This window comes from Rhincodon typus, chromosome 21 (genome assembly GCF_021869965.1).
Source record: "Rhincodon typus isolate 14 chromosome 21, sRhiTyp1.1, whole genome shotgun sequence".
NCBI lineage: Eukaryota > Metazoa > Chordata > Chondrichthyes > Orectolobiformes > Rhincodontidae > Rhincodon > Rhincodon typus.
The window spans coordinates 32,777,759-32,804,777 of NC_063352.1; the positions used below are offsets into that span (position 1 = coordinate 32,777,759).

At 41.1% G+C, this 27,019-nt stretch overlaps 1 protein-coding gene across 4 annotated transcripts in view; it reads right to left on the reverse strand.

Moving 5' to 3' along the window:
• carhsp1 (calcium regulated heat stable protein 1) overlaps positions 1–27,019 on the reverse strand; it is an 81,091-nt gene that overhangs the window by 16,263 nt on the left and 37,809 nt on the right. For all 4 annotated transcript variants that reach the window (XM_020526998.2, XM_048609268.1, XM_048609267.1 and 1 more), the window contains 2 exons: positions 16,446–16,679; positions 4,932–5,054 (listed from right to left, as the gene is read on the reverse strand). In XM_020526998.2, the coding sequence (XP_020382587.1) occupies positions 4,932–5,054; positions 16,446–16,627 (305 nt within the window). In that variant the 5' untranslated portion in view covers positions 16,628–16,679. The remainder of the gene's footprint in view (positions 1–4,931; positions 5,055–16,445; positions 16,680–27,019) is intronic.

Below are 27,019 nucleotides of genomic sequence, written 5' to 3' on the forward strand. Positions count from 1 at the left end.
TTACAGCAGCTTAAAAATAACTGTGCTGGCAACTCAAGCTTTTGTTTTCATTATGGGAACATATAAAATAGTTTTCGATGGGCCTTTTTGTAAACTCAAATAGAGCTACTGCACCCTGTGGTAAAACTAATCTGCTTCTTAGATGGTCACTCAATAAATGTATTATGGAAAAAGCATAGGAGGACCTGGTCATATTAATTACTAAACTCCAAACAGGATATTACTCGCACATAGAAGAAGCCTGTAACAGTTTCAGGACCTATGTTATGACTAGAGTTGTTTCCTGTACACATAAATTGGTTATTTAACATGAGGCAGAGAATAGGCAGGAATGAATCATCGTGGACGTGATGAATGGATTGCCACAAGGATCAGTGCTGGGGCCTCAACAATCTACAATTTATACCAATGATGTGATTGAAGGTACCAAATGTGTGGTTGCTAAATTTGTAGAAGATATCAAAATTGGATTATACTACAAAGAAATGCACCAAAATACAAAGATAATCCAGCTTGCAGAGTGGATTGATAAATGGAAAATTATGTTTAATAAGTTCAAGAAAATGAGGAGACCACCTTCCTCGAATGCCATGAAACTAAAATGATAAAAGGGCCAAAGAGACCTGGGGATACTGATGCATAAGATAGCATCAACTGGTAAGAGATCAAATGGAGAATTCAGAAGGAATTTATTCATACAGTTGTGAGGAGATAGAATTCACTGCCACATAGATTGATAGAAGAAGAAAGCAGCACCACACTAAAATGAAAGATTTGATGGATATGTGAGGAGAAGACAAGGTCAGGAGCAGAGTAGCCCTTGTGGAGACCAGTCAAACAGGCTAGTGCTGCTTGATAACTTCATCACTTTGTCGTTAGTCAAGAGAAGACTAGTGTGATAGTGACTGGTTGGATTGGAGTTATAGAATCAGAGAGACAGACCCTTTGGTCCAACTCATCCATGCCAACCAGATATCCTAAATAAATGTAGTCCAATTTGCCAGCATTTGGCTCATGTCCCTCTAAACCCTTACAGGAGGACATGCCTAGGCAACTGTCCACACAGCTGGCTGGATGGCAGTGTTCTCACTCTGTTATCATGGTATTGTTGAGGTGGGTTACTTGTTCTGGAGCATGCCTTCAATACTATTGCCAAATTGTTGTGGAGAGCCATTTTATCAGCTATCAAAAATATGACTCTACCAGCTGAAACCTTACCTTTAAACCCTCCCTTTTAACCCCTACATATCACACACTGAAAAGGCTGGGACTTCTTTCACTGGAGCATAGGAGGTTGAGAGGTGACCTGATAGAAGTTTATAAAATAATGAGAGGGAGAGATAGAGTTGATAGCAGTCATCTTTTCCCTGAGATGGGGAATTTCAAGACTAGGGGCCACATTTTTAAGCTAAGAGGAGAGAGATTTACAAAAAGGCTAAGAGGCAAATTTTTTACACAGAGGGTGGTTCGCATGTGGAATGAACTTCCTGAGGAAGTGGTGGATGCGGATACAACAACAACTTTTAAAAGACGTTTGGATCGATAAATGAATAGGAAAGGTTTGGAGGGATATGGGCCAGGAGCAGGCATGTGGGACTAGTTTAGTTTGGAATGGACTGGTCGGACCAAAAAGGTCTGCTTCCATGCTGTAAGACTCTATGACACACACACACACACACACACACACACACACACACGTGAGAATGTGAGGGTGTGAGACAGAGTGAGAGACAAAGTTAGTTTTATGGATGGAGAACAAAAACTGGGAACCACAGTTCACTAAGATAATCCTACTGACTTGTCCGGACTTTCAGTTCTTTAATCTCTTTGCTTCAGGTTCCTTCACTTCAGGGCAACAGGTATTCTAAATGAGGAACCAAGATACTTTGCACTTAACTGGTGGGAGAAACTGGTGGCTTTCTTCAGGTAAGTTTATTGCAGGAAGAGAAAAACACACCACCTGCCCTTACAACATTTAAAAGGCTTCTCCCTGTATTGTTCACACCTGTGAGCAGTTTAGCTGGCCAGGAGTGGTCAGCCAGGCTGTTGACTTCTGCCATCCACAACTGGTCACAACTCACAACCCAATCAGCTGCATGTTGCTTCCCAAATCTCACTCTGCAAATATCTTGCCATCCACTGCCAAGCCAGCCACAAACAGCTTCCCCTACTCCTTGAGCAAAGAGCAGTGCAAACACCACATTCAATGAGTTTCAGGAACTGGTTTTTAAAATGGCAGCAATTCCTTCCACAATCCTTGGTTTTAAAACAGTTGATTTTCTTCCCTCCACCCCCAGTTAGTTCATAATCAAAAATGCATGGGAAAAAATACACAGTTTTTGTAACATGCTTGTCAGAGATTTCAAATTCTGGCTGAATGCAGTTCTGCTGCTGATAACCTACTGAGCCTTGTGGATGCTCAGTTTGAAATCTATTCCATTTAGCATGGTGGTGGTGCCACACAATATAACATAGGGTAACCTTAACGTGAACAGGACTGTGCGGTGATCACTCTTACCAATACTATCATGAACAAATGTGTCAGTAACAGGTAGATTGCCTTCACCAATGTCAAGTTGATTCTTCCTCCTTATTGGCTCCTCACAACCTACAAAGATCAGTTTAGTAGCTATTTTCTTTAAAACTTAGCCAGGGCAGTCAATGGTGTTACAGTTAAACTACTATGATGATGAGCATTGAAACCTCCCACCCACAATACATTCTGTGACCAAACTACCCTCAGAGCTTCTTCCCAGTAGTGATGCTCAACATGAAGGAGTACAAATTCATCAGCTAATTTTTTGGGGTGGGGCTGAGGGCACTGTTGTTGTCATCAGCAAGAGTTTTCCTTCCTTATGCTTGGCTTCATGCTAAGATACATCATGGGATCCAACATTAATGTTGAGGACTCCTCAGGGCAACTCCCTCCAATTGTATGCCACTGTCCTACTGCCTCTGGAGGTCTGTCCTGTCAATGGGACAGGAACACCCAGGGATGGTATTCATGATGTGTGGCACATTGTATAGCTTATTTTGAAGCCAACTGCTCACAATATTGACAACCTATTTCACCACAATGTCATTCTCTACAACACAAGGGCCACATATTCCATAACATCACCCAAATTTGCTCTCGCCTCAGCTCATTTACTGCTGAAACATTTATTCATGTCTTTGTCATCTTTAGGTTTACCTGTTCCAATGCTCTGAATATTCACCACTCAACTCTCACCCTCAAACTCATCCAAGACTTTTGTATGGAAATCCTAATACAGACCATGTGCGGCTCACATATCACTCGTGCATTCACAGACCAATAGTGGCTCACAATAATGCCTTCACTTTAATATTTTCATCTTAGTTTTCAAATCCCTCAATAGACCTGTCCTTCCCAAATTATACAACTTTCTCCAGTACCGTAGTCCTCCATGATTTCTAAAGTCTGCTGATTCCAACACTTACGCAGCCTAATTTTTGCTATCCACACCACTGAACGCTGTGGTTTCACCTGTTTAGGTGCAAAGCTCTGGAACTTCATCCCCATCTCTCCTCAATTAAGATGCTCCTCAAAATTGCCGTCTTCGACTAAGCTTTTGCTCACCTCAGAATTACACAGCACAGCCCAATATTTCCTTTTATGACTCAGCAGCAAATTTTTGTTGCTAGTGCTCCTTTGAAACATCTTAGAACATAGAAACAGAAATGCACAACACAGGAGATTGTGGGCATTTGAGAGCTTTTACCTGAATTCTTTTCTCTGTTGATATTAACGACTTATTAGTTCTTTGGTTACCCTTTACTTCTGGTTTATAATTTGTCGTCTACTGTGAAGTTGGACACAAACTCTTTGTTTAACATCTCCACCAGTTCTTCATTCCCCATGATAATTGTACCTGTCTCTGCCTCCCAAAGGACCAATGTTTACTTTAATTTCTGATTCTTTTGATACATTGGGATTTTGTTTTTCCCAATAAATATGTATCATTTGAAAGTGCTGAACCAGTTTTTTTTAACATAACATTAACATTTATCTTATTTACCACCATACATTTTGGTCTATTTACCCAATCATCTTAAGATGGCTCTCCAATCATACTTCTCCATTCAGTGTGTAATTATCTGACCCAGTGGCCATGAGCTTACAGCCAAGTGATGGTATCTCCTGTTCACTATGGTTCATACTTTCTCTTCTGAGATTGATCCCAAACACTTGTTGGACAAATCTCCTTAAGGGAGCTGAAAAATTGTATTTAAGTTTTAGATTCTTGTTTCTAACTCCAATATGCCACTCTCAAATGTAATATGGAATTAAATCCTATTTTGATCACCTCCCCTGCCTCAGGATGTTTTACTATGAGACTACTGATTAACCCTGTCTCATGATGTTTTACTATGAGACTACTGATTAACCCTGTCTCATTACATAATACCAGATCTAAAACAGTTTTTATCCTAGCTTGTTTTGCAACTTATTGTTCTAAGAAACTGTCATGACAGCACTCTGCAAGCTCATCCTCCACACACCCTTTACCAACTCATTTGCTCAGTCTTTTAAGATGATTAAAGCCCATGTTTATTACCTTGCTTTGTTACAAGCTCTAATTATTTCTTGCTTAATGCTGTATTAACAACTCTTAGGGGGTGAATAAACAGATTCTACTAATGCTTCCTGACTGTAACCATTTGACTGAATTCTTTCATAACAGTTCACATAAGGATCATTTTAAAAATAGGAATATCCATAAGAGAGAGCTGATGTCAGTCCAAGAGGTCTGTAATTCACTGTGGCGACTAGACTTACTGGATATCAATCAACGAGCCACCAATTCGGCCTAGATTTAAGCAATTCTCTTTTTTTGGTCTCTTGATAATATTTGTTTATGTTACCCTCATCATTCCACACAAACATGCTGTAGACTCTAGCAACTTACTCAGAGATATGAACAAAGATATCTGGTCCTCCATCCAAAGGGGTGATAAATCCATGACCTTTCGAACGGGAAAAGCATTTACAGGTTCCTTTGAAGACTGGTCCTTCGGCTGCCCGAGCAGTTCTGTAACAATATAAGAAACAATGATTAGCTGCATTATTTGACATGATACAAAAATTATGCTGCATAATACATAATTACAGAACTGTTTTGCAAATTCATCTTCTGTCACATTTTCACCGGTTACACATTTGGAGCAGACGGATCACAGCCCTGCACTGAAACTCGGATTAGACTTCATAATTCACCAGAATAGTCAATTTCTATGCTGCAGTATATTTATATAATCCTAACACAAAAGATGTGTTTGGTATAAGCCATTTGCAAACATGTTTGAAACAAAAACAGAGCTTACTGCTTAGGATTCAAATTTAACATCAGCTAGAATCTGAAGGGGAAGGCAAAAAATTATCTAGAATGTGCAACACAGGAGCTAGTCATTTGGCTCCAGTGGCCTATGGCAGCTCCACACTAGTCTCCTCCCATCTGACTTTGTCTCATCCCATTGGAATATTCTTCTATTCCTTTGTCCCTCATGTGCTTGTCTGGATTCCTCCAAAATGCATCTACGGTATTTGCCTCAACTACTCTGTGTGATAGCAAGTTCCAACTTATAACCTCTATTTGTGGAAGTCTTTTCCTCAAGGTCTGTTATTAGACTTCATAAGTTATATTAAAAAATGCCCCAAAACTCGGCTGGTTGTACAATAACTTGTAATAGATTCCATTCATCGGTATACACTAGCTCTGGCAATGCACAAAGTTTAACTTTTATCCTGGATTTCAAATCCTTCCTAGCTGCTGGTCAACTCTGCAATCTTTTCCAGCTGTACAAACTACACATGTCTGCACTATGCCAACTCTGCCCTCCTCCTGAATAACCTATCCCTGTTCCTATGTAAAAATTGAGACAGTCATTACCATCAGATTACAATTAGAACTAGTAATGACCTCTGAAAGCAAAAGGAATAGATTTTGCAATTTCTGTTAGTTATGAATTAAGGGGTCATAAACAACTCAATGTAGCAGACATATTAGATCAGAGTCCATATTACAAAACAAAAATCATTGTCACTTTTCAACTATTAGTTTGTTGTTGTCTATAATAACTTAAAGAGACATCTAGAGATTCTGTAGCAACAACTTTTCCATCAATAAAACAAACTAATGCCCTACACGTCATTTTCTTCAATGCCCAAAACATCTCATGAAAAACATCTCACATTGTCATTTGACCCCACCACTGCCATGGAGAAGAGCTTTGACAATAGTGTGCATTGCAGGTTGTCTTCAACAATTATCAACTCAACAGGTATCAAACAACAGCACATTTTTGCAAACACTGCCCAAATTCAAGCTGGCCCAACCAAAGACTGAGCCAACTGCTGTCACCATTCTGGCCACATCCTGATCTTAAAATTTTAATGGATGCCTTAAAAACTACAAGGCATCTCAACTCCTCGATCAAACTCTGTTCAATCTGTAGCTGCACAGTTCTCACAGTTACTGGCCAAATGAAGTGTGGTTCTCCCCAAACCCAACCCAACAACACAGGCAGCAGCTGGTTCTGGAGCTGAATATTATCCAAAATGCATGGATGCCCTTCCTATGTCCGCAAGTCAGCTGGTTCATCAGTCAGTACTTACATTAGGGCACATCAAGGATTAGATTTTTCCCATAAGCTTTCCTCTTTGTTGTAATCATTCTACTTGCTTTGCAAATAGCATCACTTCCACAACATTATTTTTGATCTGTAGCACTGCTCTCAGGAGGACTGGATCAGTAACAAGTTAACTGGTAACCTTAACCTTTCTATTTTGTCCATTGCTCAAAGACCCTCCTGCAGCCTATGCTCAGAATCAGAGGGTCCAAAATACATGCCACCAGGTCACACAATTATAAACATCAATAGGATGTGAGGAGTGCAGACCAGGATCTGGGGGCCTTATTACATGTCAATGAAATAGAATGAAAGCATGCCAAATCTGCTATTTCTCTGCCCAAGTCTCTAGCCTACCAACATCCTGTTGTATTCTCTGGCAATCCCCCTCATTATCTGCAGCTCCCCCAATCTTTGTGTGTCCAGAAACTTACTAATCAGACTAGGTACATTCTCCTCCAAATCATTTATACATATTACAAACAACAGGGGTGCCAGCACTGATCCCTGCACAACACCACTGGTCACAGATCTCCAGTCAGAAAAACACCCTTCCACCACTACTCTCTATCTTCTATGACTAAGTCAGTTCTGTATTCATCTTACCAGCTCACTGTGGATCCTATGTGACTTCAGCTTTTGTATCAGCCTGTGATGAGGAACCTTGTCAAAGGCCTTGCTAGAGTCCATACAGAGAATTTATCGCCCTGCCCTCAATCATCTTTGTTATTTCTTTAAAAAGCTCAATCAAGTTTGTAAGACACAACCTTCCCCACACAAAACCATGCTGCATCTTGTTAATAAGTACATATTTTTCCAAATGTCTTATGGATAGGGTTTATTGAATCTTCTCCAATAATTTCCCTACCACTGACATAAGGCTCACTGGCCTGTAATTTCCAGGATTATCGTGTAAAACATTTTCAAAATCTTTATTTGTTGGTGTCTCACATCATCAAACCACTTCCTTTCAACCTGACCCCACCTTGAAAACTGTGAGCATATTTGTAGATTTTCACTGAATTAAAGAAAGCTTCTAATATTCATGTTATTGCATTTGTGATCTTTAGACTTACGACTTCTTTGCATTTTATTGATTTTGAAACAAACTTCATTTTTCAACAAAAATCATTAAATTGAATAAGCAAATAGAAATGAAACCAGGCAGAGTCTGCACGTTTAAAGTGGTCAGCATAGCAAGATCAGTTGTCTGGATGCGAAAGGGGTTAATTTGGAATTGAAATCGGTCTATAACCGTTTATGTTATTGTTTGGCAGTTCCCAGTCATAAGTATTGCCAAGCAAACACCTTTCAATAGTATAGCAGTGGCCTTGTGCTGATTATACCATTTTCTGTCTTAAGCAAAATGTTATGTTAGCCAAGACTTTCTGCACTGTAGGGATTATGATTCTATGATAAAATAAAACCTCTTATTTAATGCAGAAGTATGTTTCTTATTAAGTGGGGAGCACACATTGCTGAGTTCCATTCCATACCCAAAGCAGATTTGCGAGCCTCTTATCAAAACCAGTCTTGGGGATCATTTATGTAGAGGCGAGATATTGATTAGTGTCATATGTTTGTTATCTCAGTTTGTATTCAATAATCTCTGCTGTTGCCTCTCAGTTAGAAGCACAACAAGAAATGTGGATTTCTCTCTCTCTCTTTCTATACTTCTAATGATTACTTAGCTGTTGTGCTACACAAGATGTAAGATTCAAACGGGAAATGGAAACTTGTAAGAGCACATACATTCAATAAAACATGTAAAGCTACTTGCCTCAAATCAATTCTCAAATGATCCATCACAGGGGTATTTTTCAAATAAAACTGACTTTCCTTATAATTCAGCACATGCTGGGTTTTTTTTTAACCTATCAAGCCACATAGACCAGGAAGACCCTAAGGAAGTATCGAATCAGTATCCCCTTGGTAAGGAGAGAAAGGGGAAAGGTGCAAATAAGCATCAGTCAGAATCCTACTTCTGTTTCCCATCTGGTGACTCATGGAAAATTGTTGCCAGCAATGATTCACGTCAGCTCTGTTGTTATCTATGAAAAGAATAAGACTTAGGCATCAAATTCAGGTACAGCAAAGATGAATAATTGTCACAGTAGGCTGACTGCATCGAAAGAACAGAGATCCAATGACAAAGGAAAGTTTCCTTTTAATCCAAAGCTATGCACCAACTGATATGAAACAAGATTTCACCTGCTGTAACATGTTCTACGTGTTGATTATAGCTTGATTATGAAAAACACTCAAAACATTGTCAATAATGACAATCTCAAACTTGAAGCTTAAACGTCTTTCAACACACTGTTAAGACTGTGAGATCAGCATCCCAATACTAAAATGTTGTTAATTTCAGGGAGTATTTAGTACTGCTTGTTAACATGTATAACCAGCAGAAATGCTGGTTACACTACACTAAACGATGGCTACGACACAAATAACAAACCCATCCCAGACAATTTAACTTCTACAACTCAGTTCAAAGCATTCTTGAAGCATCAAAGGCAAAAGTTTAAACTTTGCTATTCTCCCAATTAATTATTTCAGAAGTTTCCCTCGGAAAAGCATACAATCGCAAACATTCCCAAAATAGATCAAAAAGTAGATCAAAAACTCCACAATTTACACAAATTATTATTTCCTTACAGTTTTGTCTTTAGTTTAGATTTGCTTTATTCTAAGTAGTTATGCGGCAGTGATGATCTTAGGAAGTTCCTCATTAACTGCATTACATTATTTATATTTAAGCATCCAACATTGGAAAACATACTTCTGTTATTACAGATAGTCTATATGTGTTACAGAGTGTTTATGCTTCAAAAACCAGGTCAGCAGATACTATCCAAGCACATATCCTGTTCTACAACCAATCTATTAACATTCCTCGAAAAGAAACTTTGCTGTCATCGAATCTCTACAAAATAGAGGGGTCAGACCTACGCATTGGGTTCAGACATTAAGGCAACCTTTATAGCCTGGTCAACCTTGCAAACAGTCATTCTCAGGAATACCTGGAACTAGAAGCAGAGCTGATCCAGTAACAGGAAGAGTGATTGTCATGACGAACCATGATGAACACCACATAATGGAAGTGGTGAGTAGTTGGCAACATGGCCACTAACTGAGGTGGCAGACTCCTAAAGGTCATAGTTGTCAAATTACCATGAAGCAGGTAGTGAGATATCGTCCATCTAATTGTCACAAAAATAATCTGGTCTTGTTGGTGTTGGGTAGAAGAGACCACCAGTTTATTTGGGGATCACATCTTTTCTTCATAAAGTGCCTACAATGTTGTTTTGGGGCAAATTAAGAGCTCATCTAGCACAATCTAGGTAAGTCATACACTACAGCAAAGATGCAATCCATTATAATCACACCCATTATATACCTCAGTCCTCCATCACAAATCAAGCCAATATATCAATCCTGGTTCAATGACAGTGTAGAAATGCTTTCAGAAGCAGCAACAGACATATCTGAAAATGAGGCAGCACCCTAGCAAAGCTACAATGCAGCCTACTGTTTTTCTGTTTAAGATGCATGCACTCCTATCGATAAAGCCATTACATTGTCAATTTCTCTAACAGGGAGAAACTAACTTTTGTCCCTTTTATTGCTGATTTCTGTCTAAGACAAGTTATTGTTCCAGGAGAGTATGTTTTACTATTTATGAATTATTTTCAAGCAATGTTTAGGACATGTAAGATGAATAGTTGTTATTTTATTTAGGACTTTTTCTGTCAGAACATTTTTCTTTACAAATTACATTTTGTAATCAGACTTATAAATCAGTAGTACTGTTAAAATGCATCTCTTTGTCCTGCGGATAAAGGAGACAAGAAGAAACTTAGTTTGCTGCCAAGGTTTGCCTTTCTCCATTTATACTGAATGTCCCCAAGGGGAATGCATAGACACATCAACCGAAGGTGTGAAGACAATGTGATATTCCCTATGATTAAATAGCTGAACAATTACAGTCTATACTCATGCATGAATAAAACTCGTGCATGAATAGTGGTCACTTGAGCAAGGTATTGTTTGCAGTGTCTACATCTACAATCCAAGAGCTGGTAAGTTCAAAAGAGACAAGACTAATGGTGGAAGAAAACAAATGCAGTAGTAATTTAATTAGTATGTTTAATTTTAATTTTAAATAAACATACACAACACACAAAAGGAACCTCACATTAGCTCTCTTAACAACTAGAACTGACCATGTATTTCATGTCCACAAATAAAAGATACTTTTATGGATAAACCGGAATGGAGATTAACAGTTTTCTGAAAGAATGAAAACCAGTAAGAGTCAGAACATTTTACGTGTGGGCGTGAGAGAGAGAGAGAGAGAGAGAAAGAAAGAAAGAGCTGGGGTGGGGTGGCTGCGAGAGAGAGAGAGAGAGAGAGAGAGAGAGAGAGAGAGAGAGAGCTGACAGCACGGGCACCAGAGACAGCAAGCAAGAGCGCGCAGGCACAAGAGAGAGAGCGAGCAGACAGCGGGCGCTCACAGGCGCGAGAGAGAGAAAAAGATCTGAGAGTACGCATGTGCATGCGAGACAGACAGAGACAGAGAGTGTGCACCACAGAGGGTGGTGTGTATGGAATAAGTTGCCAGAGGAAGTGGTCGAGGCTGGTACAATTACAACATTTAAAAGGCATCTGGATGGGTATATGAATGGGAAGGGTTGAGGGGGATATGGGCCAAATGTTGGCAAATGGAGCTAAATTTACTTCAGAAATATCTGGTCAGCATGGACAAGCTGGACTGAAGGGTCTGTTTCCATGCTGTATATTCTATGACTCTATGGATCTATAAATTGTATAGTTACGTGAAGAGGATAACCTAGATATAAGAAAGGAGCAGACAATGGAATTAGTTTGGGACTGTTCTCACAGAAAAGCTGAATAATCTCCTCAATGCTGTAAAGCTCCAGGATTTTACGACTGAATTTACTGCTACTGTTTCTAGGCAATGAACTGTCAGCTTATTTAATGCTGTTGCATTGAGGCTGTGTATTGATTCTGTCAATTATTCCTTCTGATGTAAAACAAAAGGATGTGGATGCTGGAGACCTGAAACAAAAAAAAACAGAAATTGCTATCAAAAGAGAGACAAGAAGGGAAAAAAAAAGGCAAGCAGACGATGGGATTGTTGATAGTAATCAAGGGAGGAGGAGGAGGTTTTGATGGGGCCTGTCAGTACTTGAAAATGGGTTGGCTGTGCTGACAGCAAGCCATTCACAGGACAGGGAATGCGGGTATGGGGTTGGATAACTGATATGGAGGGAGGTGTTCATGCTCTGAAATTGTTAAACTCAATGTTGAGTCCTCAAGGGTGTAGGATACCTAGGCAGAAAATGAAGAGTTGTTCCTCCAGCTTGAGACAGAAATGCTGATATGGCAACATGCATACAATGTGCTATCTCTTGCACCCACGCTCTCACTCGCTGTCTCTGGTGTGCTGAAGCGGCAGGCAACTGGATGTTCGGGTGAATTTTACAGACAAGAGCGTAAGTGTTCCGCAAAACGGTTACCCAGTTTGTGTGTTCGGAGCCTTGGATAATGAGGAGGAAAGAGGTAAATGGAGAAACAACGCAAAGCTACAGCAGGGGTGTGGAGAGGTGTTGGGAGTGGAGGAGGAATGGACCAGGGCAACCATGAAGAAACAAACAGTCCGTGCAAAATGCTGACAAGGGAGGGGAGAGTGTCTGTTGGTGGCATCCTACTGGAAATGACTAAAACGGTGGCTTTCGATCCTTTGGATGTGGTGATTAGTAGGGTGCCAAGTGAGGGACATGGGGACCCTATCGTTGTGGGAGAGAAGGGAAGGGTTGAGGGCAGAAGTGCGGGAAATGGGTCATATATAGTTCCAGGTCCTGTCACCCACGGTAGCAGGGAATCCTCGATTGAAAGGAAAGGTCGACATATCTGAGGCTCCCCTGCACAACAGAGGCCGAGGAACTGGGAGAACAGAATGGAGTCCTTACAGGAGGCAGGGTGTGAGGGTGTAAGGTCAAGGTAACTGCACCAATCGGTGGGTTTGTACAGGCAGCCCCCGGGATGCAAACAGGTCCTGTTCTGGAGTCCGTTCACAAGTCAATGTGTTTGCAAGTCAATGGAAAACAACTGTTCATAATACAGCAAGTGTCTGTATATCAGGTCTTTAAATTTTAAAACCATGTATGGGGTTGCATTTGTAAATATGAACATTTGTAACTTAAACGGCTCCATAAGTAAAATTAAGGATCCCCGTGTAATGGATATCGGTGGCCAGCCTAGCCCCATAAACAGAAACACAGACGTCAAGGCAGGGAAGGGAGGAGATGGACAAAGTGAAGGTGAGGGAAGGGATGGGAACGGGAAGCAAAATTGATAGTTCTTTCCAATTCCAGAGGAAAGAGGGAAGGAGAACCAATGATTGCATTTACATACCAGAGAACGAGCTGTAGGGATAGATCCAAGTAGGATTGGAACAAGGAATGTTTCATATACCCCACAAAGGGCCAGGCATAACTGGTGCACATCCTAAAATGGCTCCTCCTCGAATATAAACTCTACTCCTCTACACATTCAGAAAACCAGTAACTATTGCTAAATAATCACAATTTTTACTTTATTGTTAAATCTACATCTTTATTGCTTTTTCCCTATCCAACAATAGCTGAAGCATTCCATTTCCTAGTCCGAATTAATCTGGCACCAACCCAGAAAACAGCCTCCAAAAATATCTGTCAACCGATAAGAGCTTATTTCTTCCAACCATCAGCCAATGCGCACATCACCCCAACTCCAACAGATTTATTCTGCCACGTCATCTTACATAGACAGAAGGAAGCAGATGACTAATCAATACCTACTGCAGAAACCGCTGTTCCCAGAAAGTCTATGGCCTTTTCTTTGTATCTGCTTCAAAAATGTTTATTCAACTTCCACGGGGCAAATTTCTTTACTTGTATAACTCCCAGAGGTTTAAGCACAGAATTTTCTTCAAAACTTGGTGGATGAGGATTTAAGTTTCTGATATCTGAAACTTATAACATGAATTTCTCATTGCAAAGTAGAACATCTTGTTAAACCAGCTTCTTGCTTATTGTCAACAAGGTCATAGGGCATTTCCTGTACTCTGTGGTTAGTGTTATGATTCCAGCTGACAGCAATACTGGGCGAGTCAGATCCAGAGCGGAAACTGGTTGGATTGAGCAGAAATTTTACTTTTATTTACAAAGAGATCAGTCTCTGAACATATTCACAAGAGGCTGCCCGTGCATTTTTAACCAAAGAATGTGAATGTGAACATAAAAGAAAAATACAAAATGGGATTCAGGGAAATTTGGCTGTCTGGATACAGAATTGGCTGGCCAATAGAAGACAGAGGGTGGTAGTAGATGGAAAGTATTCAGCCTGGGGCTCGGCGACCAGTGGTGTGCCGCAGGGATCTGTTCTGGGACCTCTGCTCTTTGTGATCTTTATAATTGACTTGGATGAGGAAGTGGAAAGGTAGGTTAGTAAGTTTGCCGATGACACAAAGGTTGGTGGAGTTGTGTGGAGGGCTGTTGTAGGTTGCAACGGGACATTGACAGGATGCAGAGCTGGGCAAAGAAGTGGCAGATGAAATTCAACCTGGAAAAGTGTGAAGTGATTCATTTTGGAAGGTCGAATTTGAATGCAGAATACACGGTTAATGGCAGGATTCTTGGCAGCGTGGAGGAACAGAGGGATCTTGGGGTCCACGTCCATATATCCATCAAAGTCGCCACCCTAGTTGATAGGGTTGTAAAGAAGGCGTATGGTGCGTTGGCTTTCATTGGCAGGGGAATTGAGTTTAAGAGCCGCAAGGTTATGCTGCAGCATCTCTAAAACCCTGGTTAGACTACACTTGGAATGGTGTGTTCAGTTCTGGTCGCCTCACTATAGGAAGGATGTGGAAGCTTTAGAGAGGGTGCAGAGGAGATTTACAAGGATTCTGCCTAGACTGGAGGGCAGGTTTTATGAGGAAAGGTTGAGGGTGCTAGGGCTTTTCTCATTGGAGCGAAGAAAGATGGGAGGTGACTTGATAGAGGTGTACAAGATGATGAGGCATAGATAGAGTGGATAACCAGAGACTTTTCCACAGGGTGGAAATGACTATCACGAGGGGGCATAATTTTAAGGTGATTGGAGGAAGGTATAAGGGAGATGTCACAGGTAGGTTCTTTACACGGAGGGTTGTAAGTACATGGAATGCGCTGCCAGCAGTGGTAGTAGAATCAGATACGTCAGGGACATTTAAGCGACTCTTGGATAGGCACGTGGATGATAGTAAAATGAAGGGTATGCAGGTTAATTTGATCTTAGAGTAGGATAATAGGTCGGTACAACATGGTGGACCGAAGGGCCTGTACTGTGCTGTACTGTTCTATGTTCTATATTACACAAGAACCACAGGTGAGATCACACAACCATCCTCAGAAAGACAGACAGACGCCATTTCCCTCAGCAAGAATCTTACAAACACTCAAACCTCAGCTAAAGAGTTACCCTTATCCACGCTAAAGCCTCTCACTCAGTTGGGATAGCTGTAATTGGTTTTCTCCAGCAATTTCTGCACACAACACTATTTTCTTCAGTTAAATGTCCATCTCCTAGACCCTTAAAACAAACTGCTAACTCAGCTCACTTACTACTGAACATTTGTTGAAGGCATGAGTTTAGGTAACCACTTTGTCGGCTGCCTTCCTCTGACACTTTCACAGCCTTCTGCTTTGGAAATTTTCTTCCAATGACTTCCAAGCCACTCAGGATTTCGTCCTAACCCTGGCTGCTTGGAGATGCGCTCTCTCTCTCTGTGTGGATGGTAACATTCTCATTAGTAAATACTCTAACAATCATTGCCCTTTTAGCTTGTTGATCATTTGACTAAACCACGCGACTTCTTGGAAGCAAAAGTAAGTAAAAGATGCCAAAATTCTGAAACAAACAGCAAGTGCTGGACAAACTCAGCAGGATTGACAGCATTTCTGAAGAGAGAAGCAGAATTAACATTTCAAGTCCAAATATGACTCTTCTTCAGAACTGTACTTCTAAATGCAGTTTGAATTCAACATTCAAATTTAATTCAACATTCAAAATTAATTTTTAAAAGGAAGGTTAGATTTTCACAGGATTGAAGAACTAAAATCAATTTTTGATTCACTTTCAAACTCAAGTATTATATATTTTAAACCAGGAAAACACTGGATGTTGTTCAGTTCATGTTACAACTTGCATGCCTCAATTCAGAAGAATGAACAATGCCACTGGTCATGCAAACCTTCTATCAGATTCCCCATAGCATTTTGATGATAACACGCCAATTGTTACAAAACAGTAACTCAACCATCACGAATGGCAACATCACTGATATTATACTGAAACACATTACACTGATTAAGATCAATCAAGAATTCTGTATGTGCTGACTCAGTCATCGCCATGGGAGCTGTATTCCCAGGTATTATTTTGATAACGGGATGCTGCTTTATTATACAATGCCCTCTAAGTTTGCTACTGCAAAAAAAAACTCAGACTCGAAAAAAATAAGTACAATCCTCAATGTTAAAGAATCTTTCACCAACCCACACAGAGAAGTTGGATACAACCCTTTAAATATTACTGAGATGTAACTGTATATGCAGTCTTCAACTTTAAACAGAAATTCCAGGTTTTTGACTGATTTTTGAGAACAGTTTTAACTGCAGTGGAGTTATGCAGTTTTAGAAAAGATGTATTTTTCTACTCTGTGTTCATCCACAATTTATACTTACGCAGACTTAGTTCGGGTCCTCCTGGTTGGTAAAGGGCTGGGGATAAGGAACCCTCTCATTGGCGAAGGAGAACGCTCCCTCATCGTAGTATCTTCAGGAGAGTGAAGAATTGCAGAAGACAGTGATAATGGAGCAGACTGAGAAGGTGCAGCAGACTGTGGTGATGTCGAATGAGACGCCATTTCCAAATAACCAGGGAGTTTAGGTCTCAATTAAGAATTAAATGTGTGGAAACTGGAAAGAAAAGAAATACAGTTACTATTTATACAGGACATATAACAGGTCAATTAATAATACAACAGGCTGTCTTTCTTTTGTACAAGCAAGTGGATTTAAAATCTGCACCAGGATCTCTGAAAATATTGCCTGAATAAGTGAGAATAATGTAGCTAACATGTGAAGCATAGTCAGCTAACAGCTACAGCATTGGAGATGATGGTCACTGCACAGAGAATGCCTGACCTCACAGAGGAAAGTTTAATCATGTGACAGACTTCAGTCTTTGAAAACTCACGTTTGAAAAACTTTGAAAGTACAGAAAATATTGGTATACCAGTTATGAAAATACACTGAAGAAAGAACTTTGAATGACTAGCTAAAAGAGGCTTTATGAAAAGATCAATATATACTAGACTACATTTAATGTTGATATTGTAATTAGACATAATCCAGTGCATTAATCAACATTTTCAATGTGAGTTGCAAAGGCAGAACCCATTAATATTCGCATTAATTCTTTCACAAATTTAATTCATCCAACAGTTCTGTGACCCATGAGTTACTTTGCATTGCAATGCCATTAGGATTTTACCAAACATGGCAGCTAATTTGTATACAGCAAGATCCCACAAAGACAGGTAAATAGTTCATCTATGTTAGCAAGGTTAATTGAATGTAATTTAGCCAGAACAACTGTGTCGCTGCTCTTATAAGTAGTGCTATACGATCTTGAACAGGCAGGCCCAGTTTAAACCCTCTTCTGAAACATGGCTTCGTCTTCATTGCAGCTCCCCCTAAGCAAGGAGCTCTCACACTATTCCAATTCAAAAATACGACAATACTACCGTTGGTCTTAAACCAATCTCCAATCAGCAATAACTTGGGTCACAAACACTATTTTTATTTCACTTTGTGAAATATTTAACAAGCAAGGGTGATGGTGAATCCATTGAGTGCCCAGTTTCACTACACACATTAGGATAAGGCTAAGACAAGGCAAAGGATATGGATGGAGTGCCCAAAAGTCAATACTTTAAAACTGGCAATTTTTCCTGCCAGCAGTTTAAAAACAGCCACATTACAATGACTCAATAGCCTCCTGTCCACAAAAAGCAGGTGAAATCCAACCAAGCCAATTACCTTATATCAACTTACTACTAAACAGCAGCAAAGTGATGGAATGACGCATCGACAGAAGGCCTGAGTTCAAGACCCACCTGCTCCAGAGATGTGTAATATCATCAGAACAGGTTGATTAGAAAATATCTACACAGCAAGTAGCACTGAATCCCAGATTCTTTAAGGTTCAGCCAAAGCACTCAGCTTGACCAAACCACTACTCTAGCACAAACAAACTGAAGAACATAGCTACAGACATTTGCTTACAGAGACTGAGGCAATTTCTGAGTGCATAACCAAACAGCCCCAATAAAACAGAAAGCTATTGTGCTCAAGAGGAAAAATCCTCAAATGGCTGGAATTGTATTTGGTACAAAGGGAGATGGCTGTAGTTGGTTGCAGATACCTCAGCCCCACAGACATTCCTGCAGAAGTCCCTCAGAGTTAATATCTCTCTTCAACCTGTTCAGAGATGATATTACACACCCACAGAGCAGGTGGGACTTGAATCCTGGACTCCTAGGTCACAGTTAGGGACACTACCACCCTACGACAAGACTCCCTTAACTCCTCCAGGTATCAGATTAGGCAGAGTTGCTTCATCAATGAGCTTCCATGTACCTGCCCAAATGTCTATTAAATGCTGTAACTGCACCTATCTCTAACCTCTTAATAAAATCCCCTGAAAGTAAATCACACCCTGCAGGACAATCAAGTTAAAACATTTAACAAATAAAATCACTATTAATATCTTGAGGGACTTGAAAGGCAATTGGACCCGCCACATAAATGGTATGGTTATTGGAGCAAGACAGATATTGGATATTGTGACAAATGGCTCATATCCTGATTCCCTTAAGCTTCCACTACAAGACATAAATATAATGGATGGCAACAACACACAAGAAGCTTGACACTCTGCAGGACAAAGCAGTCCATGTGACTAGCAGCCTATCCAACTCTTCTATCACTGACGTACCACGGCTCTAGTCCTCTAGAGTACACTGCAGCAACTAATCATCTTGAACAGCACGTCCCTCATGTATAATTTAAAGGTAAATTAGACTTCTGCAGTGTTCCATACTTATTTAATCTGGGTTAATCAATAGCTGACATTCATACAGTACTTTTAACATTATCACACACAGTGTGATAGCTAAAGAGCGATGCTACCAAGAGGGCAAACGAGAAGCTTAGTTAAAAAGGTAGGTTTAAAAAGGAGTGGCAGTTTTGGTTGCATGTGAGAATTCCAGATTTAAAGCATGGCTTAATGCATGTCAGGAATGGAGAAACAAAGGTTGCTGAAATCACTGAAGGTCACTGAAGTGTGAATCCTGTCTTACTCTCCACGGAGGCAGCCTGATCAACAGAATGTTTCCAATATTTTCCCAACAATATTAGCAACAGATTTAGATGCAGTTTGAGTTTGCAATTCACTGTCACATTCTAAAATGCTGATCCACGTTTCTGAACAGAGGGCTCCCTAGAGTCGAGCTGACATGGCCGTTCACTGCATTCATCTATTTCTTTTACTGGTGCCATTACCCTTCTGCCTCTCTCAGAACCATGACAAGATCCTCCTTGTCCACACCTCACAATCATTCGACCTACATCTATCCCATTATTGTTAAGAAGGGACCTCTCCCCTGTGCAACACATACTATACCTTTCCATCACCCAAGCAACCTACCTCCCCAGAGTGCTGCATCTTCCACATTAACTAACCATTTGTGTCACCTTATGCCACTGGGCACAGCAGGGATAAAGAATAAAAATAATGGGCACTCAGCTCCTGACCCAAGCACAGTGAGGAAACATACCCCATCCCGGTTTACTGGGGCCTGATGTATCCCTCCACCCCAAGCCTTCCTTGTGGCTTTGAACTCTCTCCTGAATGAGACAGCAAATTATACGTGAACCTTCCAAACCCTTCCACCTGTCCCTTTTCAAATGCTGCAACATCTTTCAGTCCAAAGGAATGGTTCGCAGCCTGAAACATGTATTGGTGACCATTTCCAGCATTTTCTGTTTTTCTTGTTTCAAAGTTCCAGCATCTGTGTTATTTTAGCTTTCATGTCAACTGCTGATGTATACTTGCATAAATATCGAGAAGACAGCAGAAATCAGATATTATGAAAGGGCAATTGGCTAACTCAGGTTATTCCCCAACACTTTATACTTGTAGATGAAGTTTCAGAGGTGATCACCCGCTCAAAGTGATAATTACCAAAAATAACTTATCATATTTGAAATTCTTTAAAGCAGTATTTGTCCTACAAGGCTGTCTTCAAGCAGCTTTAAACACTGATTGTCACAGGCTACAAAGTTGCTATTTTGTCCACATTTGTTTGTTAATGCCAACAAATACAAAGCAGGTTAAAAAAGTTTCAATACTGGTATAACTTTGTAACCCCAGTTACGTACAAGAAGTTCTTTTCATTGTTCCCATAGCCTTGGAAATGTCTGTATAATTGCCAGCTACTTACTGACTGATGGCTGAATAAGGTAGCAACTTCCAGCTGGTAGTGCTCACTTATTTTTTTCAGCTCAACTCATTCAAAATTAGCCAAACCAACACACAAAAGAATAAAGGAGCTGAAAATACAAATGATGCCTGGCATAAACTGGGTTTCCCTCAATCCTCTGACCTAGTTTGGCAGTGTTTGTAATTTGTCTAAGCGGGTTAATCGGTAAATTGGAGACAGGGTTTAAAGCCTGATCTTCCCCAGTAATGGGGGAGGAAGATCAGGAAGGAGAAGGAACAAACCAGTGCTTGTATTGAATTAAGAGATATAAACAGACAGAGTTTTTGAAATAAAACAAAAGAACTGCAGGTCATGACAGTCTAAAACAAAAACAGAAATTGCTGGAGAAACATTTTGGGGTCTAGTGACCCTTCTTTGGAGTTTTTGAATGACAGACCAACTCTTCCTTCCTGCTTTGCTAAGTGGATGACTAGCATTTCAACATGGTGTGCTACTTGTATAATGGTTAAGTATGCGGGTCTTAGCTGTGCTGTCGAAGAAGGCTTGTTGAATTACTGCAGTGTATCATGTACACAGTGTATATTATCTACAAGAAGCACCACAGGAATTTAGCAAGGCTCCACGCACAGCACCTTGCAAACCTGCAACCAACCCACCTAAAAGGAATAAAAGCAGCCAATAAGTGAGAACACCACCATCTGCAAGTTCCCCTCCTGACTAGAAAATACATCGTTCCTTCACCGTCACTAGAGCAAATGCTCGAACTCCCTTCCAACAGCATTCTAAATGTACCTACACAACAGGGACTACAATGGTACAAGTAAACAGGTCACCACCCATTTCTCAAGGACAATGAGGGATAGGGAAAAAAAAAGCTGGCCTAACCAGTAATACCCAATCTCAGGAATGATTAAGTTAAATAAAAACTTCAGGTGTATGCAAACATTGTAAAATTTTAGACAAGTGCTGAAATGCACTTCTCGTTCACCCTAGGAATACTGAGCCATAAATATGGAAAACTGCTGTCAGATGGACTCAAAAGATCAGGTTGATATGTAAATAAAGCTAAATTTCCAAGCAGGCTTTTATAACCACCTAGTGTAAACTTAGGCAGTACATTCATTGGAAACAAAAATGTTGTAAACAAGACGCATGTAATTTCCACAAGATTTTGCAGGTCTTCCAGTCAGGGTGTGCAGCAGATAATCATTCAGGATTACTTAGGAAATATGCCACAATAGACTGGTTCACCCAACCAGGGCACGCTTGTGTTTATGATCTGCCTGAGCTGCCTCCCATCTTTTTTCATCTCAAACCATCATTCTTATCCCATAGACAAAGCTTTTGTATGATAAAATTCCATTAGTTCCAAGTGAGTCAGTCTCATTTGAACGATTGGAGCAAGAAATTACGCTTTAGACATTGCCTCCTCCACCAGGGGCTTGTTCTTGTTCTGCCTTGCCTTATGTACAATGCTCCAGCTCTGATGAACGTAAGTCTTCCACTTCCATAACAACAAAGCCCTGACTGACACCACAAACACAGCTCTCCCCACAGGGGAAAGCATCACAGCGGGGGCCCATCAAATCTGGCACATACTACTCGACTAATCACTGCTATTCTGGTAGTGTCCAAAGCAACCAACCAGCCAACCAATCTAGTACATAGAGCATGCTTGATTGCTAATTTGTTGTCCTGGAGTCTCCAAAGCAACCAATGAGCAGTGGTAATGGGCAGGTGAAAAAACTTGTACCGACTTCCGGCTGTGCACAGCAAAACAAAAATTACGATGGAAAGGGCAAGTCAACAATCGCAAAACAGTAGAAAATGTTAGAATCCTCCCACATTCTGTACAGTCCCCTAGTTCAATCTTTATAAATGTCTATGGTTCTTCAAGGAATCGGGTCGCTTTTAGAAATTTCCATGACTTTTGCAGATTTTCCATAATCATACATGAACCATGTTGACCTGCTTATTTAGCTTCCCCAATAATTCACTTCAACTTCACGTAGTAACAAGTTCCACATTCTCAACTCTTTATGGGCAAAGAAAGTTCTTCTGAATTCCCCATTGGATTTCTTGATGACTACCTTTATTGCCTCTAGTTACTTGCTTTCTTTCTCTGTACCATTTTATCAAACCTTTCATAACTTTGAAGGCCACTATTAGATGACCATAGTGGTTACAACATCTCACAGAAATTCACCCGACAATTTGTGAAGATACCCTGGGCCTCTCTGTCTGCTCAAGACTTCAGTTCTTCCAGTTTCTAAGCAGATCCCAAAGCAGGTCAACAGTTTATTTTTGGAGCACCAGTCTTCCACTACTGAGTGGATTCCCCTGTTGTCTAAATTAGATGTCACAAATGAGCCTTAATCCATTGCAGATGCAACCTCTCTTCTAACTTTTCCCCCAATGCATATAGCCTGAAAGTTCCTGCAAAGGATGACTGGTGGAAGCATTTATAACACAGGTGGCCATTTGGCCCAGTGAACCTACAATAGCACTCCACAGAGCAATAACAAGTCTGACTCCTCAACATTCCCCCTCACTCTCTCCCCAGCCCACATGTTAATTTCCTTCAAGCACCCATTCAATTTCCTTTCGAAATCATAGATTGTTTCCACTTCTACCATTTTCCAGGTCATTCTCTCTCAGACTCACTCTCCATCTCTGTCCAAGATTTTATATGTTTCCCCTCATCCTTGTCTAACTTATTCAATTCCATCATAATCTTGAACGCCTATCCTTTCATCTCCCAACCCAACCCAGTAACTAAAATCCACCATTCCAGCAATCTCCTTAGCACCCTCTCAAGGACTCTCTTGGAACTGAAGTAGACGGTCTCTTCATCTTTTCAAATTCTGTGAGATAAAGAAATCTTATCGCTGGCTGTGTCACCAAGAAAGGATTTGGCAAATTTAATTTGGAAGAGTTTCTGCCTTTTGCCATTGAGCCTATTCAGTGTTTATCCATATGTATTGCACCTATGATGGAGACAGAACAGGAACAGAATGAGGAAACGGAAATGACAAAGGCATTAAAGGCTACACTTTGCAAGTTGACCAAAAAGGTTGCTTTCCACTCGAATCCATATATCAAGTTGCTCCCTCATTTACACCGGCTTGAACTACAAGAATTCATTTTTTTTTAAACATTTGTCATTTTTTTCTTCTTGAGGCTGGCAATGGGAATGGAATAGGTTAGATATAGAATCCACCAGCTCCACCCCAGGAATATGTGCTGTAATCGCATTCTGACAATCACTACCCATTACACAAGTTTGGAATTATTATTTCCCACTATAGCTTGTCAATGCAACAAATTCATCCCTTATAAAAATGGACCAGAGTGTTTTGAAACCTCTTCCATGTAGATCCTTCAAGGGGGAAAGGCAGGGGCAATCAATACACATCTGACCTTGATTTGACAAAGACTCTAATCCAAGCCATTAATTTTTAAAAATGATTTTGCCAAAATTAAAACTTGTACTGTGCAATTTAATTAAATGCATTCAACAGAAGTTTAAAGTAAGTGCCTGGCTTGAGAGCATGTGTCAGATATAACAACTTAACACCCTACCACCTCCCCATACAAACACACTAAATACCACGCACAACCACAGCTGACACCCTGTTCTTTGCAGACATGATTCCAACATCATGAGAAAGTGGGGGTTTTGGGGGGGTGTAAAAGTTACCATCATTATTCAGATTATTATAAGCTGCACAGGGTATTCAAATTATGCGTGTGATTTGTACCTATTTTTAAAATTTTTTTTCACAAAATGTCTCGAATAATGAATGGAGCACAAAAGGGGTTTCCACAAATGTACGTGGAAAGAACTGTGGGTTGTAGCTAGAGACTTTGCCCAGTTAGAATGACACTTGGAATCAGGTCCAGTCACTGCTTACCTCACTGTTCCAGAACATTTCAAAGCCCCCGTTTGCCCTCACCAAATTTTGAGAGGCAAGTCCTTCTTCTTCATATCCACATTCATCTCCTTCTGGATGAACTGGAGGTGTCCAGTTAGCCACGAGGTGAAAAACTAAACAAAGAGCTATTCCTTACAGACAACTGCTCATCACTGATGGAAGGCCAGTGCTGGGAGTAATGTAATGGCTCAATTGTCTAACGGTCACAAGGTGCATCTCCAGGTCAGAACGAACCCAGCAGTTTGACTTACCTGCTCCAATTCCTCACCTAAATTCTGCTTTTGAGAGGCAAGGCATCTTTGATTCCAAAGAGGGTCCCCCTTCTCCTGCCTTTCCTGAAAGGAGAAACGCATTGCACCACACAGTGACATCCTAATGGCCATCTGCCATGGATCTACAAAACAATGGGGGAACAAGCACAGACAAATAATCTGTCCTGAATACCATCAAGATGTTGGGAACCTAGTCACATCAGTCTATTACGGCAGGAGCTAAAAGACCAAGGGATCACGTGAAAATCTGGAATTAGGAATCTACTGATGACCATGAAATCATTGTCGATTGTTGGAAAAACCCATCTAGTTCACTAATTTCCTTCAGGGAAGGAAATGTGCCATCCTCACCTGGTCTGATCTACATGTGACTCCAGACCCACAGCAATGTGGTTGACTCTCAATTGCCATTCAGTTGTACCAATTGCTACAAAGTCTCAAAGAAATGAAACTGGACAGATCACCGGCAGGGTCCTCCTTACTAACATCTGGGGGCTAGTGCCAAAATTGAGAGAGCTGACTCAGACTAGACAAGCAGTCATACTCACGGAATCATCCCTTACAGACAATGCCCCAGACACCACTACCGCCATCCCTGCATATGTCCTGTCCCACCGGCAGGATAGAACGAGCAGAGGTGGCAGAATGGTACTATACAGTCGAGACCGAGCTGCCCTGGGAGTCATCAACATTGACTCCGGATCCAGTGAAGTCTCATGGCTTCAGGTTAAACATGGGCAAGAAAACCTCCTGCTGATTACCACATACTGTCCTCTCTCAGCTGATGAATCAATACTCCTCCATGTTGAACTGAGGATGGCAAGGGCACAAAATGTACTTTGGGTGGGGGATTTCAATGTTCACTAACAAGAGTGGCTCGGCAGCAGTATTACTGATCGAGCTGGTCGGGTCCTAAAGGACATAGCTGCTAGACTGGGTCTGAAGCAGGTGGTGAGGGAACCAACAAGACGGAAAAACATACCTGACCTCATCTTTACCAATCTGCCAGCTACAGATGCATCTATCCATGACAGTATTGGTAAGACAGTCCTTGCAGAGACAAAATCCTGTTTTCACATTGAGAATAACCTCCTTGTTGTGTGGCACTATCACCGTGCTAAATGGGACAGACTTTGAACAGATCTAGCAACTCAAGACTGGGCATCCATGAGGTGCTGTGGATCATCAATAGCAGCAGAATTGTACTCCAGCACAAATCAGTAGCCCCAGGGCCCGGCATATCCCCCAATGAACCATTACCATCAAACCAGGGGGTCAACCCTGGTTCAATGGAGAGTGCAGGAGGGCATGCCAGGAGCAGCACCAGGCATACCTGAAGAGGAGGTGTCAACCTGGCGAAGCCACCAAACAGGATGACTTTCACGCCAAACAGCGAAAGCAGCAAGTGATGGAGCTAAGCAAGTCCACAACCAATGGATCAGATCTAAGCTCTACAGTCCTGCCACATCCAGTCATGAATGGTGGTGGACAATTAAACAATTTACTGTGGGAGGATGCTCTGCAAATATCCCCATCCTCAATGATGGAAGAGCCCAGCACATTGATGCAAAACATAAGGCTGAAGGTTTCCCAGCAATCTTCAGCCAGAGGTAGGGAGTGGATGATCCATCTCGGCCTCCTCTACAGGACCCAGCATTACAGATACCAGTCTTCAGCCAATTCGATTCACTCCATGTGATATCAAGAAACAGTTGGAGACACTGGATACTGCAAAGGCTATGGGCCCTGACAACATTCTGATAATAGCACTGAAGACTTGTGCTCCAGAACTTGCCACTCCCCCGGCCAAGCTGTTCCAGTACAGTTACAACATTGGCATATTGCCCAAGTATGTCCTGTCCATAGAAAGCAGGACAAATCCAACTTGGCCGATTACTCCCCATCATTCTACACTTGATCATCAGTAAAGAAGGTGTCATCAACAGTGCTATCAAGCAGGACCTGCTCAGTGACACCCAGTTTGGGTTCTGCCAGGGCCACTCAGCTGCTGACTTCATTATAACGTGGAAGTGCCGGTGTTGGACTTGGGGGTGGACAAGGTCAAAAATCACACGACACCAGGTGATAGTCGAACAGGTTTATTTGAAGACCCAAGCTTTTAAAGTCTCGCTCCTTCTTCAGGTGTTAGTGACAAAGGTGGCATCAGACACAGAATTTATAAGCAAAAGATAGAAGGGTCATAAGAACTGATGCAAATGCATTGAACAAACCTAAGATGGTTGTTAAATCTTTAATCGGTTAGAAAGGACAAACCGTGCAGATGCTACAACAGAACAACGAGCACCTCGCCAAGATCTTCCTGGCCAACATAGTCGATCTCATTTGCCACTGGCAAGGATGTTTCTGAGGCATGGTTTATTGTGAGACCATGCAGACATTACAACAACGGATGAATGGACACTGCACAACAATCACCAGACAGGGATGTCCCCTCCCAGTGGAGGGGCACTTCAGCAGTCAAGGGACAATCAGCCTCGGATCTTCGGGTAAACATCCTCCAAGGCGGACTTTGGGATTCACAA